We start from the raw sequence: 14127 nt of genomic DNA, 5'->3' as shown, positions 1-14127 counted from the left end.
CAACTTTTCTCTTCAGCATCGTGTGAGCTAGCTTCGCAATAACTTGCAGCATCATAAGGTAGACTTGATTAACGCGGTAAGTGTTCGGCAAGGCAGCTGAAGCGCTGCATTATGGGATCTGTAGTTTATTGTGTTACCAGCGCTTCATATACCCGGGCCATTAATAACAATAATACAGTATATAAAATGATCTTGCGGGCCGGATATAATTACGCCGGGCGGATGTGGCCCTGCCCTTGAGTTTGACACATATGGACTAAATAGAACTTGAAAAGATATATTTTTCAAATGTGATCGCGCAATTCAGATAGAGTTGACGCACTACAGCCTGCATGCCTCAATAAGTCATCCTCCCTCGCTCTTACTTTTTACCGTCATCTAATGAATACACTGAGTATGGCTTTACCAAAACAATCATTGATGGTGAATAAAGTATCCATTATTCGAGTATGTAGATCGGGATATATATATATACATATATATATATCCGCGTATCGCAGCGGAGAAGTAGTGTGTTAAAAAAGCTAGAAAAAGAAAAGGGAACATTTTAAAAATAACGTAACATGACTGTCAATATACAGTATTTGTTTTGTGAGTGTTACTGAGTGTTGCTGTCATCAAGGATTTGATTATCATTATTTCTTTCAATCAGGTTCGTATTTGTAGGATGTGTTGTGTTCAAGTTACATTCCGTGTTTGTCAATCGTTGTAAAGATGACAGGTTTCATTCATCGATTCGTTTCTTACTGCATCAATAAACAGCTCGTCTTCTTCTTTATCTGAGACCTGACACACTGCATGCACGGGTTTTTTTACACTGTCCTTTAGCGGGACATTGACTTTTTCCACCGTGTGCTTTGTTTCCACAGTAGCTGCATTTATGAATATGCTTGTATGTATCAGACGCTTCATATTTTTGCTGCCTTTTCAATTGTGTAATTTGTTTTTTGTTCAGCGCTCTTTGGAACTGTTGCTTTTTGTCTGTGCACTGCGTCAGTTCACGTGAGCCTTCGTGTACATGCATCGAAGGTTCCCAGCTGTGCTGGTGCCATGTCGTGCTATGTCCATGGCTGTATTTAATGTTACCTTAGTCCTGGCACTTAAAACTTTCTCTTGCTGTTTCGCTGAGTTTGTGCCAAACACCACCCTGACCATCTCATCTTCCTCTGCATAAGCACAGTCCTTCACCCGTGAATATTTACCCGTGGCAGTTTGCTATTGGATTGCCGCTGACGGACGGCCTTATATGGGCAGGCACTAAATTACAAACGCCAGCGGCAGCCTGTCTATGAACTTAATTTAAAGTGTAGGTTTACATCGTGCTTTGTTTCCGAAGTAGCAGAACTCATGAATATGGTTGTATATGTCACTCGCCGCTTCTTATTGTTTCGCTGCCTTCTCAATTATATAATGCATGTTTTCTTCAGCGCTTTTGGGGTCTTCCTGGTTTTCTATGTACTGCGTGATTACGTGGAAGGCGTGATGATGTCACACGAAACTCCGCCCCACGGGTTTCAAGCTCATCTCCATTACAGTAAATGGAGAAAACCAGCTTCCAGTTATGACCATTAACCGTAGAATTTCGATATGAAACCTGCCCAACTTTTGTAAGGAAGCTGTAAGGAATAACCCTACCAAATTTCAGCCTTCTACCTACACGGGAAGTTGGAGAATTAGTGATGAGTCAGTAAGTCAGTCAGTGAGTGAGTCAGTGAGGGCTTTGCCGTTTATTAGTATATATATATATATATATATTATATATATATATATATTGTGTGAATGGGACCCGGACACAGACAGACGGACATCGTTTCTTCCACCACACACATATTTATTTACAACTATTTACAAGTTTAAAGTGCACACAAACCCAGTGCCTCCAGCACCGATCCCTCAAAGTCCGAGCCTCTCACAGTCCTTTAAGCCTTACTTCGGGTCGCCTCCAGTCAATCTCTCCAGCTCCGTCCTCTTCCACCCGACTTCCGCTCTCGTGGTGTGGCAGAAGTGCTGAGCTCCAGGTTTCTTCAGGCACCGGGGCGCCGCCTGGCGGTGGCCACGGGCCCCTACAGGGTTGGGCTTCCAAGCCCCTTACCCAAGGCCACCAACAAAACCAAGGCGGTCGCCCCCTCGTGGTCGGGAGGAGGCACCAGCCCTCCTCCGATCTGCTCGGGCGTTCCGGCTGAGCTCCACCCCCAGCCACCTGTGACAATATATATATAATATATATATACTGTATGTGTGTGTGACATAGTTTACTGTCAAATAATGCAAAGAGTATGCAACACGTCTTTCGCCTCTGATGCTGACTTCCGAGGTTCGACCCCTGAGGGGGAGTGCAGTGAGTGTGTACGCCTGATGAGCCCAGAATTAGGGTGAAACACGTGTCGCGTACTCTTTGCATTATTTGACAGTAAACTATTCAGCCATATACTGTATATATGCATGTACACCCACTTAGAAATAGCTAGCAAGGTATTGCACAGAAAAATAAATTTACCAATTAAATTTTAAACGTGCTCTATGTTCTAATAGTATTATAGTGCTTTGGTGATGAAAAAAGAAACTTTGATCAAAACAGAGTATTTCTGGTTTTATTTCTGTTGTTCAGTTTGCATTAGCTCTGGCATAAAAACTGTTCTTAAATCTGTTAGTTCTTGCTATAATAGACCTATAGCGTCTGCCCGAGGGCAGCCTGTCAAAGAGTTGGTGTCCCGGGTGGGATATGTCTTTTGGTGTATTGGTTGCTTAGCTGAAACAGTAACTGATGAATAGATCCTCCATTGAGGGCAGATAGCAGCCAATAATCCTTTTGGCAGTGTTAGTGACTCTTTCAAGGGCTCTCCTGTCTGCTGCTGTGCAACTGGAAAACCATAAAGAAATGGCATACATAATCACGCTTTCAATAGAGCAGTGATTGAAGGATATAAATATTTTCTCCTCCAGGTTATACGTCTCTGCAGTGCCTTTTTCACTACTGTGATGGTGTTAGTCTAGGAAAGGCCTTTATCTATCAGCATGCCCAGGCACTTAAAAGCCGAAACCCTTTCTATACAATCCCCATTCATGTAAAGTGGGATGGGCTCTGCATTGTTCTTCCTAAAAATTTATTATGAATTCCTTTGTTTTTACAGAATTGACAACTAGGCAGTCTTCGCTACTCCCAAGATGTGTCCAGCCACAGTCATGTTGTCTGCAAACTTGATGATGGCATTGGTAGAGTAGGTCGAGACACAAATATGGGTGTAAAGGGCATAAAGGAGTGGACTTGGTACACAGCCACGGGGAGCACTTCTGCTGAGTGTGATTGTATTGGAGAAGTGTGGGCCTAATCTAACAGTCTGAGGGTGGTTTGTGAAAAAGTCCTTAATCCAGTGAAAGATGGTTTTGCAGAGACGGAGAGAAAATTAATTGTAGTGACTGGGGAAGAGAAGCAGCTAACGGAGAATGTGTTGGGCATGTCAAACGTGTATATATAACTTTCTAAATGAATATACATCTATCACCTAATGCAAACATAATGAAAGATCTCTGCTTTATTGAAGTACCATGCCTATCCTGAAAATAGATAGTATGAAAAGAATCATTTACTGAATTAAAAGCTGTGGTGTCTGTATCTTGCTTCTTTGAACACTGATCAAAAGTCTAACCTAAACAATCATCCCTACTATGGTAATTAGGGCAGGAGCTGCTATTTGTTTCTTATGAATGGATTATCGACTCTTTCTTTGGAGTTTCATGCATGTATTGATGAATTGAGTCCACTAATGTGTTAATTTGTTAAAGGCTTTTTCCATTGGAGACGATATCCGCGACCATAAGAATTCTGAACTATAATGAGTCCTTTTCCATATGCATTAGCATGTGTAGCTTTCTTAAGGAGCCTCTAGGATAATATATTACACACGTGGTGCCATGGACTGAACACTGGGCTATAGCTACAGTGACGCAGCAGTCCTAACCCCACTATGCTGCTGAGGGATAGCCTATTGTATATAAATTTTAAAATGGTTAAGAGCTTCATTCAAAATGTAATTATTTTACTATTGAGCATTTATATTTTATATACAGTAGCATCTTCCTGATACCCAAAGGTGATTTATAAACCATAGGAAGGTTAACCGCTTAACAATGAAATGTGTAACCATGTCAGCAAATTTGTCCTAAACAATGTGTGTGTGAGAGAGAGAGAGAAAAGGAAATGGGCAAAAGAGGATTTATGTCAATCAAGGCAACAATACATTTTCGGATAAAATTTAAACCAAAAATGAAGTGTGCCAGGTATGCAAATTAACAAAAGGTAAGATAGATATTATGATTTACAGTATTAAAGGCTGAACATCAAGGATAACTTAGTGACTTAAATCAAGGCGGAGGTGAAAATGAGTAAAATTAAAATAATTAGAATGATATTTTTGGAAGTTTAGGTACTGTGACTCACGCAATTAGTTTAATGTGCAACTTCACAATTAAAATAAATTCTAATATTTCAATGTAATGTTACAAAAAGTATGTGTAATACCTTAGAGTGACTAATGATTTAAAAAAAAGTTACTACTTTCCTGACGCAAGCAACATGCACCATAAGCCCAAGTAATGATTTGCAAAATGGTTAAACAGAAATGTCTCCTTAATTTTAGTCTTTAACAGCATTTAGATAGTGATAGTACAAAAATATGAAGCTTAAGTATAAACAGCTGTTTTGACTGTTTGTACAAGTCTGTTTTAAATTTATATTCAAATACAACTCTTCTCTAGAAAATGTCAACAACTTGTACTGGACAGGTGCCTGGTCCTGGACTGTTTCCATCTAGTCCTCACTGCTGTGGACACAGGCACCATCCAGAGTTTGAGTGAGATGGTTTGCCCACGTAATGCAATGTTTATAATATCTTCTCTGCTCTTCTCCTGCATGTGGTACAGCACAATTGAATGATGGTGGATTTTCAGGCAGTCAAAAGTAGAAGATATTGCAATGTAAATGTTTATGTAAATTATTATCAACTCCTATTTATAGAGTGTCAACATTAAGATGGTAACGTCTTACATCATCAGTGTTATTTGTTCTCGGTTTCTGCTTGTAAATACTAGGCAAGTGCTTGCAGTAGGCATTGTTGGGGGTGTTTATAATAACTTCCTGGCCTTGCTTATGTAAATGACAAAATTGACCTTCCACATGCTTTGATCTATAAGAAGACCCTCCCACAACCATTCTTCTGGACCTAGCTCAGTAAAAGGCTCTTTGTAGATATGGGGTGGGGGTGGTTTGAGGGCGTTGAGTGAGACGGATGTTCTACAGTCCAAGATCGAAGGCAAAGATTTATGGTACTTTTCAGGTAAAATTATATTCAGGCTGTGACAGAACAAGCTCTCATAGTAAGTTTGTTTTATATCATAAAGATAACAGAAGTATTTGCCCAAGAAAAGGATTTAATGCATTCATTATGTTTTGTTTTTTGTTAGAATTCTATAAGCAGCATTTTACACCATTCAGTTATCTGTTAATATAAGGAGCAGGAGGACTACTGAAAAATGAATTGAAGTAATTCAATCGAGAGTTGATAAAGGCATACTGCAGAACCAAGATGTAGCAAGAAGAAATCACATGTCTTCAGCTGGTTTGGAAATCCAACTGTTAGAATGTTTTTTTTATATATTTTTATGTATGATAATTATTACATGTTGTTAGATTTCCATATAGAGATGTCTTTAACATGTATGGCAAGCTTATCAATATCTCATACAGGGCCAGAAAACACTTTATGCAGAGATGGGTAGCAGTAGCACAAGAGTTAAATACGAAAAAATATTGCCAAGTCAGGTGCCCAAAAGTAGCAAAGATACTGGAAAAAGTGGACCAAGCATTGAACTTTGAGATACTCTACAAAAGCAAGGTTCTACAGACAATTACAACCTGCAAATATATTTCTGCCTTTTATGCCATGTATTTTCCAAACCTTTACATCCCAACATAGGGGTCACTAAAGGTCACAATCTATCCTGGCAGCTTCTGAATAAGGTATTAATCCATCACAGGTCACACATACTCATAATAGGTTAGTTAGAGTCATTATTTAGCTTAACCTATATTGGAGAAAAAAAAATCAGAATACCTGATGCCCATACAGGCACAGTGTGAACATGTGAAACATCACATGGCCATATTGAGGGCTAAGGTTTGCACCCTGGATATTGGAATAGTGTGGCTACAGAGTGAAATCAATGTACCGGGGTGCTGAGCTTACTGATGTACTTTTGCAAGGAAAAGTACCCGAGTTCATATCAAATTGGAAATGAAGGAGAAGGATTTCTTCAGCAAAGGACAGCTGTGATTAAAAACACATGCTACTAGGTCATGATTTTGTGCTTTACTTTGTACAGCTGCTCTGGATCAACTGACTGCAAAATTTAAACTAGTTAGAAAGTGGATATGCAGTTACATCAAGAGTGCTGCATTAAGAATAATACAGGCATTCTTGTACCAAGTGCTGGTGTTAGGTTATTTTTCACCCTAGGCCAAGACTATTAGTATGCCAACTGACTGTTCGGTAGCTAACCCGTGCTGCTGGGTTCCCCAAAACACACACTTGTGATCTGCACCCAAGCGAATGCCAAATTCATCTCAATGGTGGCACCAGCCCTGTTTGTGTCTGGGCCATGCTAAACTACACAAAACACTTACTACACTTAACACATATTTTTAGAGTCCAGTAACATAAAGTACTTGGATTAGTAAGTCCAACAGGTATTTGCTGTTTCTCATTGGGATAGTAAAATTAAAATTTATTTCAGATGACGGATGTTAAGGGCATTGGGAAACCTGTAGTTCAGATATACTGCCTCCCTTCCCGACAAAGCTGTATTACTTCTTGTGAAATACAGCTGGGTCTCCTGGAATGTAAAGAATACAGTACATTATCTACAAACTAATGTTTACATAAGACTTGGAGTCAAACAACAGGTGACTCCTTATAAATTCGTCAGTTAGGAGAATGTCCAAGAACTTATCTTTGCCAACTTCTAATAAACAAAACAATATTGCAGTTATTACCAAAAAAGAATGTGTGCAGAAGAAACTAAAAGTAATCCATTAGAAAAGGTCAACAACTTCCTTTATAGCTAGCATGCAGTCAAGGTGTCAAAACAACCCAGTAGAATGGTGAAGCAAAATCTTGCTTAGAAAGGCAGGATGAGGATGAGTCATGCTTCCCAGGAAGCCACTGATCATAAAGACCATGTCACATGACTCCCAGCAATTTCATTTACATAATCTTAGAGAGCTGGAGGCAATCACAGTGTGCTCCCTGACCGACAGCTGTATAATGTGACATACCCAGCGACTGTGTGTGGATGAGAGCTGACAACTCTGACCCTGAAGTACAATGCATATAATGCAGTTATGAGCAACAAGGAATGTAGGTGCTTTGGACATCACAAGCATAAGACAGGCCTTTCTGCCTGATGTCTCATGTGTTGTTATGTACCATAGTAGAATGGGGAAAAAAGAAACAAAACGGGCAGAGATTATGGCTAAACTCCTCATACCTATAAACCCTTCAAAGGGGGGCCCTCTCTGTCAGGCAGCATGTTATTGCCTATCAGAAAAAGGGGTGAGCTCACGATACTTTGGAAAGGTGAAACTGTGCTGGAAGGTCATCATGCCTTGTGAATTCTAGTTGTGTAAGCTAACATGGTCTGGTGACAAGGCCAACAACTGTAGTCATCAAGTCTGACATCCTCTCTGCCTGGAAGCCATGTAATGTGACATCAACTTAAGATAAGCACGTCACACTATCCATTAGCAATCTTTACTGGTGCCTGGATTAGGGAAGATGGGTTAAGTCCAAGTAACATCAGACGTCACAGACATTGTGCTGAAAGCAGGGATACCATTAACTACTTTGTCCAGGTCAAGGTAAATTAAAACTATTAATAGAAAATAAACAGTCAAGCAAAGTATGTTGTGTACTATTTTCTCCTGTTAATCTGTTACTGGGCTGGGTAAAGTTCAAAAATCAGAAATAGAAACCAAGGGATTTTTCCCATTACATAACTCTGAGTTGCTTACTTAACCAAAGCTGTGTTTCAGAGCTACAGCACCTGTAATGCATCTCACTGTGAGCCATGGAAACACATGTAACAGGAAATATATTGTACGAACCATACCACAAGTATCATTAATTATTGGCTCTGTCCAAAGTCATTGATTAGACAACAGAATACATTACTTTCTCTCTTTCTTAATGTTACTTCTAAACAGGTGGCCACAGAAATATCCACACAGGCAAATGACTACCAAGCAGAGGAGTAATGTTACATAAAGTGCCAGATGAATTGTTCATTACCATTTTCTTGAACAAATTAAGAAGTGTAAAAACATAAATACTAGGTTATAATAGTGGGAACATTTCATTGCGTTCACCTCAGTACATGAAGATGCGAATTGATGTTTAATGACCGTGGTTTCCATCTTAATAATAAACAGCTGAGCTAACTAACGTTTTAATGAAAGCATGCTTGTTGGGTCCCTCCTGCAGAATTCCACACTATTATCAAATTGTATGCCACACATCCTACTGTTCTAGAGGTATGTGGTGGCATCATGTTCTAAGAGGGTTTTTACTTCTTTGTCCAGAATTGGGATATAAAACTATATACTGCATACAGTACATTTTCATGATTTCTGTGTATTCCAGTGTGTTCTTTCTTCTTCTACTGTTCAAGTAACACTGCATCCTTTAAAATGAATACAAAAACATATGACTGGAAATACAGGTTTTCTTATCTCAAGCTAGCCGTGCAGTGTAGTAGCAAAGGAGTAGAAAACCACAGGGTTACAAGTTCAGCCCACTACAGGCTCTGCCATAACCCTATGCAGGTCATCAAGCATGCTTTTGGTGTGACTGTAAAAATATGCATATAACAAAAAGCTTAAACACCGACACTGGCTTCCTCTTAGGCAATTTAACTTGCACTGCTTTTATATTTACATGCTAGAATGTGTCTCTATGGTACTGTTCCTGGTTTAAATCCATAAAACAGATGGATTTCTGAAGGTGGCTGTTTTGCTGTCCAAAAACCTTGCTATTTAACTATTGGTAAAAGTATCAACAGTTAACCACACTTTTTTTAACTCTCCACCCAGGTCAATTTGCAGTGCTTTGTCAGTTGTAACTTTTTAATAAAGGTGGAAGAAATACCCTTTTACTATCTCTTTCTGAAATTGCTCTTAATATGAATTCCCTGCAATTGATTTTAATTTACTGTGCAGTAGTTTCTCTTTATTACATCAGGGGGATTGTCTATGCATACAGAAATACTGCATTCCTTTTTACTTGTACAACATTTTTTATTTTATTGTACTGATGTTTGTTCTTTTTTAATACTGAAATATAATATTGTTTCCTTTATGTTTCTTGAAATATTAATGGTGCTTTATAAAATACTTGTAAATATCAATTGGCTGCTGGCATATTGTCATGTACTGTAATACTCACAATGACTCTGATAATGGGCAACTATAAAGATACTCCTGTTTAAAGAAGAAGCTATATGAAGATAACAAGAATAAATAGTAAATTAAACTACAATATCAATAAGTAACTTTGAAAAAGTGTTGATTCTAATAAGGGTAGAAGTAACAAATTTCAATTTAATAAATAAAATATCTAGCATCACAAAATAACATCTAATTGGATATCGTAAAATATTAACATAAAATGACAAAACCAAAAGATAGAATTTCTATATATATGACATGCCTCACAGTTAGGAGACCCAGGTTCGCTTCCTGGGTCCTCCCTGTGTGGAGTTTGCATGTTCTCCCTGTGTCTGTGTGAGTTTCCTCCCACAGTCCAAAGACATGCAGGATAGGCGCATTGGCGATCCTAAATTGTCCCTAGTGTGTGTGTGTGTGCCCTACGGTGGGCTGGCGCCCTGCCCGGGGTTTGTTTCCTGCTTTGTGCCCTGTGTTGGCTGGGATTGGCTCCAGCAGACCCCTGTGACCCTGTAGTTAGGATAGAGCGGGTTGGATAATGGATGGATGGCTATATATGATACATGAAAAGACAATAATCAGCAGGGTGATAAATGAAATATCACTTCAAACACTGAACTAGTGAAAACAGATATTGAACATAAATTAAACATAAAGCATGATGAATTAACAGAGCTACACACAAACATATATACCAATATGTAAATAATAAGAAATGAAAATAAAACCAAATTTTAAGGGACTATTGGCAAATGCAAATATACAGTACAATACAATTTATTTTTGTATAGCCTAAAATCACAAATATATACACAGATGCTGAGACTGTGAAATTCAAGAGCAAACACATTATCTTTGTAAACACTAAAGACTAGGCAAAAATAAAACATGTACCAAAATCCAGTAAACAATACTAAGTAAGAAAGCAAAAAGAAAAAGAAATTAAATTAGGTGGATGTCTGTGAGTAGCAATGTAATAAGAGAGGTAGAGTAACATGGGGGCCATGTGTGAACTGTGCCTAGTTGCCAATGTGTTTTGAGCAGGGAAAAAAGAAAATGAATATGAAAATGAATACAAAGAAAGTTGAAAAATGAGACAATATGTACTTACTCCTGTTCTATAAGGTGGGATACAAAATATAATGAGACAAAAAACGTTATTGAATACCTTCTCAGATGGGAATATATTGCCTTCCATATTAATATACATAATGTTCATGTGATTAAGTAATAGATTTCAAACAACTATTAAAAGGAATAAAGAGAGAAAATATTTCTGACATGGATACACATTAAAATGTAGCTTCTATTACATTAGTAGGCGGAAATAAAGAAGGAAAGGACTTCCCTTGCACTGTTCTAATCATGACACAAATGGTATCCAAACATATTTACATGGACATGCAACAGGACTAAATGGAAAACATGAAACAGAATGTAAATAATTTATATAGAGGTCTGAAAACTGATGATATGAATCTCTTAGTAGATCATAAAGGACACAGTGGGGCTGTAGGACAAAGTGGACATTGCTCATTCTGCTTGGCTTTAGTGGCACATAAAGCATGTTAAGACAGCAGATTTAACAGGGATACGGAAATTCAGTTGCACACCCCCGCTTGCACTTGTCAGTGAATGGCTGAACTGCAGCTCGTACTATCACTTTGGTTAGCCATGTACTTCATCTGATAACAAAGGTGCAAATTGGAGTTGACCTGATACCTCTGCAGTGGCTCCGTCAGACAAAAAGGAGCCCAAATGGACATTCATTTTATTCTTGTGACCACAAACTCTTCCCTGCCTGCATGTGATGGACAAAATAATATGACTATAAGCAGGCCCTTTAATGTGTAACATGAAGGGACCTAAATCCAATCACCAGAGGTTACACTTTTCTTCAAAACTACAGCTGCATTCATCTTGTCTATCTTTCTGGGGAGCTAAACTGATAATCCAGTCTCTTTGTGTGCCACCCAGTCTCTGCAGAGCACAAAGCTCACACATTTTCTTTGGCCTGGAAGCTACTCTCTATAGAGCTAAGGAGCTGGATACCCTGAACTAGTTCTAAGACGCTTTGCCATGCCAAGCTCTGTGACAGTGACTGAGCCCATGCAGTTGGAGAAGATTTTGAAGCAGCTCTTACTTGAAGAAGGGAACTTCAGCACCTACACTCTTGTGCCAGAAAGAGTAATGGTTTTTTTTTTCTATGAAGATGCAGGGGGCATAGCAAAGAGCCTAACAATGAGCTGAGAAAGGCAGCATTGCAGCACACCACAAACAAAGGACCACATAGCAAGGAAAAAGAGTGCACTCCAATGCAAGTAAAGTCTTTAAACCTGAAGCAGTAACACTCAACTCCACACAGCATTGAATATCCATCATCCAACCTGCTATATCCTAACTCAGGGTCACGGGGGTCTGCTGGAGCCAATCCCAGCCAACACAGGGCGCAAGGTAGGAAACAAACCCCGGGCAGGGCGCCAATGCACCTAACCTGCATATCTTTGGACTGAGGAAACCCAGATTGACACGGGGAAAACATGCAAACTCCACTCAATGAGGACCCGGGAAGCGAACCCAGGTATTCTAACTGCGAGGCAGCAGCTGCGCCACCGTGCCGCCTGCATTGAATATCATCCTTAAAAATGTAAAAAAAAAATCATAAAACTGTTTATCTGTGCCAAGGTTAATCAAAACTCTACATAGCTAGTGTTCTTAGTTCAACAATTAGTAAATCCGCACGCTTTATGACACAGAAACCTAGAGTACATCAAATATAAAAAGGTTCTTTGGAAATATTACAGTACACAAATTCTCTACATGATGAACTGAGTTTGAGATGGCCTTTTAAGCAGTCACATATTGGAGTTTAACAATATGAACGACTCCATATATAATCGTAACGTTTCACCACGATTACTGATTAAAGTCCTCATTTAAATATAAGCGCCAAAAGGGATCCATCAAAGGGCTGATTTTCTTCAAAAGTTTGTATTTTATTTTTTAAAGCCACAGCTGTGTAAGTAATGCACACCTCGCGTATCCATAAAACTGAGGAAAATTCGGTATTTCATTAATTAGGGACTAACTTACTGTTTCAAAGTTACCTTGAAATTTCCTTGTATATTTTGTATTCAATATTTCCTTTTTCTACACCTCAAATAGCTGCACTCATGCCTGCAAAACAGACCCTCTAGTAGCTATTTTAATGACCGCATGTGTGTGTCCACGAACATGTATGTGCCGTTTGTGCAAACAGAGATCTGGGCAAAACTAAGTCACACGTCACACACACATCATGACAAAATATTTCATAAATAAAAATGGCTCATTGTTAAGGCAAATAAACAGCACAGAAGCTCATCGGGCGCAAGGCGTGAACAATCGCTGGACACGACCACAGCCCTTCGGAGAATAAACACACACTAATATTTACACATCAGGGGCCACTCAACTGGCATTGCCAGTCAACTTAACCGGTATGTCTTTCAAAACGGCCTAATCTCAGAACATCTCAGGCCATGCATACATTGCTGTAATTTGTTTAAAAATATGAAGGTGTTAATTTTGTCACAACTACAGTAAGAAAAAAACGGAACGTGTGTACTTTTTCCAATTTTTAAAGCGTTATAACTTGTTGTTGTGAGATTTCACTGTAACATTATATTATGAACAATGTATTAAAATATGGTGTGTATAGAGAGCAGTATGTTTGTGACGCTAAAAAATACAACTACTTTTTACGGTTCGCCTGAACCCCTAAAACCTCCGGCCCCCCAAAGCCCAAATGTATCTGATGCAAATTACTGTATGTAATCTTACTTAATGATAGTTGTTCTTATTTTAAAAGTGATATGCTGTACCTTTTTATATACTTCACTATGACAAAACAGACGACCTGGTTGGTTTTGCCAAATTACGCAATGTCTTTAATTATATAAAGATGCTTACTCTTTTTTTTTTCTTTGCTTTCTTTGTTGTTGCCTGAACATTCAGAATTGCACACAAGAATGTTTTGAATGTCAAACAAAGCTATTAACTGACAGCTATTTGGCAAATTCAAGCATAAACAGACTTCCTGGCCCGGCTGCCGACACACCACGCCACGCCTCTCCCTCAGGTTTACAGCACCTCTTGGCGGAAATTACGTCAGAGGCAAGTGCCTGTCGGCCACTCCCTTCACACCTGGGCAGGGCACAGCAGGAGAGCGTTCAGAGCACATAGCAAGGAGAAGAGTTTGGGGGCAAAAGCGACTCGAGGGGAGTTGCGCAAAGGTGAAGGCTGTGTTAGGGCAGCAGACAAATGATGAGCACTAACAGTATGGACAGCTCCTCACTGGCCATGGGGCTGTTGAAAAATTTTGCCTCAACTGAGCTAGAAAAATGGGAAAAAATCGGGTCTGGAGGCTTTGGGCAAGTTTTCAAAGTGCGACACGTCCAGTGGAAAGCATGGCTGGCAATCAAATGCCCCCCAAGTCATCACGTAGATGAAAAGTAAGTACCTATTAATTTTGGGAGTGGGTGCATTTTTTGTTTTAAGATGTAAAGAAGTGTATTGACGCAACAAAAGATGGTAGCCATGCAAAAGTAAACAGGCCTTCTGACCGTAATGTGATCAGGTTGCGAAAATATTTT

At 39.2% G+C, this 14127-nt stretch overlaps 1 protein-coding gene across 1 annotated transcript in view; it reads left to right on the top strand.

Annotated features, from left to right (window-relative positions):
* The first annotated feature begins 13629 nt into the window (after positions 1–13629).
* ripk4 (receptor-interacting serine-threonine kinase 4) overlaps positions 13630–14127 on the top strand; it is a 38540-nt gene continuing 38042 nt past the window's right edge. Inside the window, exon 1 of the mRNA XM_039744570.1 lies at positions 13630–13986. Coding sequence (XP_039600504.1) covers positions 13796–13986 — 191 coding nt within the window. The 5' untranslated portion in view covers positions 13630–13795. The remainder of the gene's footprint in view (positions 13987–14127) is intronic.

Source organism: Polypterus senegalus, chromosome 2 (assembly GCF_016835505.1).
Source record: "Polypterus senegalus isolate Bchr_013 chromosome 2, ASM1683550v1, whole genome shotgun sequence".
NCBI classification, from domain to species: domain Eukaryota; kingdom Metazoa; phylum Chordata; class Cladistia; order Polypteriformes; family Polypteridae; genus Polypterus; species Polypterus senegalus.
The sequence above is the reverse complement of the archived record's forward strand: the minus strand, read 5'-3'. Positions and strand labels throughout refer to the sequence as shown.